This window comes from Branchiostoma floridae, unplaced genomic scaffold (assembly GCF_000003815.2).
Source record: "Branchiostoma floridae strain S238N-H82 unplaced genomic scaffold, Bfl_VNyyK Sc7u5tJ_1511, whole genome shotgun sequence".
NCBI classification, from domain to species: domain Eukaryota; kingdom Metazoa; phylum Chordata; class Leptocardii; order Amphioxiformes; family Branchiostomatidae; genus Branchiostoma; species Branchiostoma floridae.
In genome coordinates, this window is record NW_023365735.1 from 150,834 (window position 1) to 156,862 (window position 6,029).

Consider the following 6,029-nt stretch of genomic DNA (forward strand, 5'->3'; position numbering starts at 1 on the left):
ATAAATCTTAGGCCCCTGGCCTTGGTAGTTGGTTTCTTTTCAACTGAGCTTGTTTTTATAAGAGTAGTAATTCGCCTGCAGGCTACTTTTTCTTGAGATAAAGGGTCACACAAAATGTAACATAGATTAAGTCCTAATAAGTCCTAATAAGTCTGAAAACACAGTTATCATAACATGATATAGACTGCAATAACATTTCTTTTAACTAGTCAACATATGCCTGCTTTGATTAATATGGGCAATGGTAAAGTCCCCAGGGTTCAGACATCAGCGAATTACAGTTTAATTGACAGTTTAATGACATTCAAACCTAAGGCCACACCAATTTCATTTCTTGGTTCACGGATTTTTTCATAAAAAATATGGAGCGAGAGGGCGAAATAAAAATAAAAATTGTAAAATGGTTGGGGAAAAGGTAACGGCTAAATCCAAAATATAAAGAAAAAACGTTTTCAGCTGGAAAAAAGTACAGAAACACTATTATTGTACAGTAACAGCACTTGTACCCACACTTTAAAAGGAGCTTATAATATAAAGGCCAATTTGCTACACCAGAAAGTTGGTGAATGGTTTCATTAATGGTGAAAATTTGCTGAGTGGTAATTTTTATTTTTATTTTTTTTTCCAAAAAATAGGAGCGAGCGAAACCGTGAAACAAGAAATTAAATTGGTGTGGCCTAATACTATAATAATATTCCGTTCTGATTAATTGATCAACATGTTTAAAGTACCATTTTAAGTCGTTCCAGGACATTTCCAGAGACTATTTGATTTATTAGGTCAAAGTTGAATCGTTTGGTTCACTTACTAAGTCAATTTGTGATACAAAACAATAGACGTCACCATGTCACTCGTTTCCTTACCTTTTTTTACAAAAAGGTTTCCTGATTAGTATTTTTTTACTGAGAAATTGCCAGATAATATAATCACAGACTTCCAACAACTTTTCATGGATTAAGCCTTGGGTTTTTTGTTCACTGATTGTTCAAATCCTTTACAATTAGTTTTCATTGGTCAATGGTGACTAGTAGGCGTGGCCTAACTTGAAGTATGAGACAGAGTTCCGGTTGACTTTCTTCTGTGTTTCACAATGAACAAAGAAGGTAGGTGATGAATTCTGCTCCCTCACTTTCGCCATAAACTGAGTAAAACTTCATAGTGCACTAGACTGAGAGTAACAAATGAATTGTGTATTCAATCTATCTTCATCTGTTTATACATTTGTATGAAAATAGACAAGCATTTCAGTCATAATATGCACTAACAAAAGTGATCAAGACTTTGTGTGCCGAATGGTCTAAAATGGCGGCCCTTGAAAAAGTAAAGTTCTTACCATATGGTCCTTAAATCTTATCAATATAATTCACTGAAATTTCTGTAAGTTAATTAACATGTTATCTAGTTATTTTATCAATGTACTGTACTTAAAGCTGCAACATTAAATTATGGAAGAAGGGAGCTTGCAAATTCAGTAAAATGTTGCATAATCTTTTGGCGCCATCTTTGCCTTTGAGCGGGACATTTGTTTGCAGTGCCTGAAGCAAGTTGGTCTCTTATGCTACAGTACGATCTGGTTTAACTAGTACTTATGGCAACCTAATAACAACCAAGTCACATACTGGTTAGACTCTGGTCACTTGGTATAAGAAACTGGTCTCAGACACAGATCTCCGGATGGACTCAGGGTCCATATTAAGTGTCACTCACAGTACACGTTCCCGCCAAAATTATGCAAATGAGCTTTACTGGTAAAACCAATACTGTGACTTTCTGTAATTGTTCCTTTTGCTATTAAGTCACTAATCAAACACTAAAATTTCATAATTGCAAATATTTTATCTCTCTGAGGCCAACTGGAAAAGATGTTTCTCAAGGAGAAGTAAATGCTAGAAATTTTCCCCCCAAACCACCAAATTTACAGTACACATTCCCGCCAAAATGTATGCTAATGAGCTCTATTGTTATGTAAATCAGTAGTGACCACACTTTCATTTTTGACTGAAATAATCATTAGTACCCTGAGGTTTACAAGTAGTGACCACACTTTCATTTTTGACTGAAATAATCATTAGTACCCTGAGGTTTACAAACCGACTCTGGCAATGAAAAAATGTTTCATATTTATGATATTTCATGATACAACTTGCGTATGAATGAAATGAAAAATTATACTGTCAAAACAATCTAATTCAGCACATACTGTGCCTTCACCATGGTATTTACCTTGTTCCTGTAGGTAAACTGCACAGCGCTCCGAAAACGTCCTCCTCGCTCCCAATCGACATCGAGGGAGCCCCTTATCAGGACGAACCTCGAGCTCATCTTCAAGATGAAAATGGTGAGTTTCATTAAATTTTGTTGTTGCAGCTTCCAGTTTTTCAAGATAAAAGTCAAAGTTTTTCTTCTGAAAAATACTTTTCCATGTCCATGAAAAGCCTGTTTAACATGATAAAAGACATTCAGTTGTTGATTGTTTGTCAATTAGTAAATAATTTGACACTAAATACCTGGCTGTATTCTATGCAAATTCTATACATTCAATAGAAAATCATTATATTACCAGTATGGGGACAGTCCAACATATATAGCAAATTAAAAAAAAATTAACAGTTTTAATATTGTAACATGCAATTTGACTGCAATTTCTATATGTACCAATGCATTAAAGTCTAATGACAAAATTAGATGTTATCATGGCAACAAAGTGTTTTGACAAATGTTGTTCATAAACATTTTGATTTTTCCAGTCGAAAGTTGTTTGCCAAAATCAGATGTTTGATATATCATATGGTACTTGGCTAAATGAGCAATTTATGTTTTTCAAGGTGACAAGTATCCCTGGATAACAGATAGACAAATACAACAATTTGCAAAGGAAGTACAAGAGAAGGAATTTCAGATAGAGAAAATATGTTATGTATTCCCGGTCATGGGTAAGTTAAGTTTTTTTTTTCAACAACTGTGTCAATTGAAATTCAAAGCATTGTGTTAATACTGTGGGATAAGGTACTCTCCAGACCTAGTATGATGTAAGCTTGGTGGATAATCTTTTTTCAGAAATGAAATGAAATCCAGGCAGTAAAATATTTCACATGTACATTGTTTTGCACATTGTTTTACTGCCGGACCCTAATTCTCTAAGTTTGCAATGGTGCAATGGCGCAGTGCAGTGCTATTAGTAATTAACATTTCTTTTTTATCTTTGCAGCCCGGTGGTATGCATCCCAGCCTTTACTACAAATAGCGACCGATGTAGTAAATTTTCTGAATTCTAATATAATACAGGATAGCTTCACTGGACCTGTTCCAGAAGATGTTTTTACGAAAAAATCAAGAAAACATGGCTATGACTGTAACAAAATTGCGAAAGAATTATTTGATGTTTTTCAACTTATTGGTCTAGAATCAGCTACATTAAGCTATTGTGAAGAAAAAAATCACTTGTCAGTGTCCATTCTATATAGAGGTGCTGAATTAGGCATTGTGCACATAGATGCTGGATGTCACATGCAACCTTTCATAATACATAATAATGAGATAGAAAGACAAATTAATAACGGCCTTGGCCGTACATTCCATATAAAACTTAACAAAGATAAAGAAATGATTTCAACCACTCCACTCCCTTATATTGAATATTGCGATAATACCGAAGTAACTAATCCTGAAAAAGCTAAAAGCACAAAGAGTGTTTTGCTGCCAGCAACCAAGGGCAATGAAATTTATAAATCCTTACAGAATAAACAAATTGATTGGAACATTGGCACTGGGGAAGCCAACTCTTTGTACTTTAAATCAGAAACAGGAGAAGTTTATCAAAGTATACGACTAGAGATTGCTCAAGCTAATTACCATTATCTTAATAAACAAAATCAAGGTAAAAAAAAGCCTAAGAGCAAACCGCAGAATCTATATTTCAATATAAAAGTAACAGCTACGTTTTATCGGCCAAATGGAGAACATCAAAAATTCATTCTTTCTGGCGATGGATATAATGGAGTCACTTATGAGGAGATGAAAAACAAAATTAGTGCACTGAAGCTTGGTGTGATGGTAACTGAGGACGAAAAAGAATTCATAAAAAAGTATAGGGAGAATGAAAAGCTTATTGACTTTTTGTCTGTTGAGGACTTTTTTAATTGTCTGCTGTACTATTGTCAAAAATATTATGAAAAGTGGAATACAATGAACAGGCCCATAGAGGGGAATCTAAAGGGTGTGGAACATATTAAAGACTCTGAGTTGCCGAGTGCCAGAGTTGCTGCGGAAAGCCAGACTTCAGGCAGATTTGTCGGCTAGCGGCAATCTGGGCATTCAGCTTAACCAAGGAGGTTATACCTCCTTGGCTTAACCAAATCACCTTAGAATGCCTGGTGATATCCCAAGAAAAGAAGAAAAGAAGAAAGAAAAATCACCTTGACACATATCTTTTGGTACATTAATGTTCTTCAAATCATCACATCTCCTTTAGACAGAATTTTACTCACACCACAAAAGATGCTTTGCCCCACCATTTTTTCACCCCAGTGCAAATCTGCTTGCTAATGGCCACCACCCCTAGCTTTTCTTTCCTTGGATTGACCATGTATACTCTGATTTGCAAAGGTCCCAATTTCCCAACATGCCCCAGGGGCCTGACGGACCAACTGGTCAGTTTTCAGGACTTCCTCCAGTTTTGATTTAAAGTACAGATCGTCACTGACTGTACGCTGGACTCAAAGTATCCACCTTTGAGTCCCACTATCCATCAAAAATATCCCCAACAAAAATGTTTCACCAAGCTAACACCATCTTCAGCTTAGACAAAGCCAAGGCTATTAAAAAAAAAGTTAACACCTAAACAATGTCCTGATCAAGTGCGGCCACAAACCTGAGAACTAGAACCATCAGATTAGTCCAAGAAACCTGAAGTTGAAGGATTTAATAACCACCAGGGTCGAAGAAACCTGACGTCAAAGAACTTAAGAACCACCATGGTCCAAGAAACCTGAAGTCATTAAGGACTTAAGAACCATTAATTGACCATCCAAGAAGACCTAAAGTTGAAGGACTCAAGAACCACCAAAGTCCAAGAAACCTGAAGCTGGAGAATAATCAGAATGGAGGAATGTCACCTTCCTCCAAGAAACTCCTTGGGTCTTAACATCAAGCTCCGAGCCTGATTCCACCTTCAGGCAGAAGCTGGTTCCTCCCAAGGAGTAGGAGCGCTGTGCAGTTTATCTCCAGTAGCAGACTGAGCCAGGCCAATGGTACCCACGCTGGGTACCAGTAGTCTGGCTCAGTCTTTCCCTTGCTTACCACCAAGCAAGCAAGCACAAGTGGTTACTCTCCAGCAATATACCATCTGAAACAACATCAGGGCAGTCCTTTAGAAGACTTCAACGACTTAAAAGATCAAAGACCAAGTACAATCTGAGAAATTTCAGGTGAGTGTTGTCCTGGGTATTAAGTAAAGTGTTGTTTAATTGCTAATATTCTACAGCGTATGTGTTAGATTGTGAATTTGCCTTTAATTGTACTTACTATCTATTAGTACATGTATTCAGTAAAAATGTCCTGGCCTCATGCGTTGGATCTGACATGAATGCTGTTTTACAAATTAAAAACAAATTTGGTCTACCTTGGCTTTTTTTGACAACTGTCTGGATGTCTGATAATGAGCTGACAGTCAGAGACACCAACATTAACAATGTCCCTTTTATATATATATGCATTGCAATGCAACCTGAAAGAATGGTTAGGGCAGCCAACATATCAGCCAGACTGGCAGACGACCGCCAGGACAGAAGACCTACACTGAACGCCGTGCTGCTCTTACTGATGAATAGCTACAGGACTATTGACTCAGAGGTGAATCTCTTATACATGTAGTTATATACACTGCAAAGCAAATTTGTCTGGTGAACAGTAAATGTGTGAACATACTATTGACCTTGGTATACTCCATGTGGCTTAAACAGTACCTTTTTTCTCCACAGTTGAACACCTCAGTACATCCAGAAACTGAAGAAGTGAAACCACTCTGTTGT

At 36.7% G+C, this 6,029-nt stretch overlaps 1 protein-coding gene across 1 annotated transcript; it reads left to right on the plus strand.

Annotated features, from left to right (window-relative positions):
- The first annotated feature begins 2,240 nt into the window (after positions 1–2,240).
- LOC118407955 lies at positions 2,241–4,377 on the plus strand. The gene is made up of 3 exons (XM_035808543.1): positions 2,241–2,338; positions 2,826–2,933; positions 3,209–4,377. The coding sequence occupies exons 2-3, from the start codon at positions 2,930–2,932 to the stop codon at positions 4,297–4,299; spliced, it is 1,095 nt and encodes a 364-aa protein (XP_035664436.1). The 5' UTR covers positions 2,241–2,338; positions 2,826–2,929; the 3' UTR covers positions 4,300–4,377.
- The last annotated feature ends 1,652 nt before the right edge of the window (positions 4,378–6,029 follow it).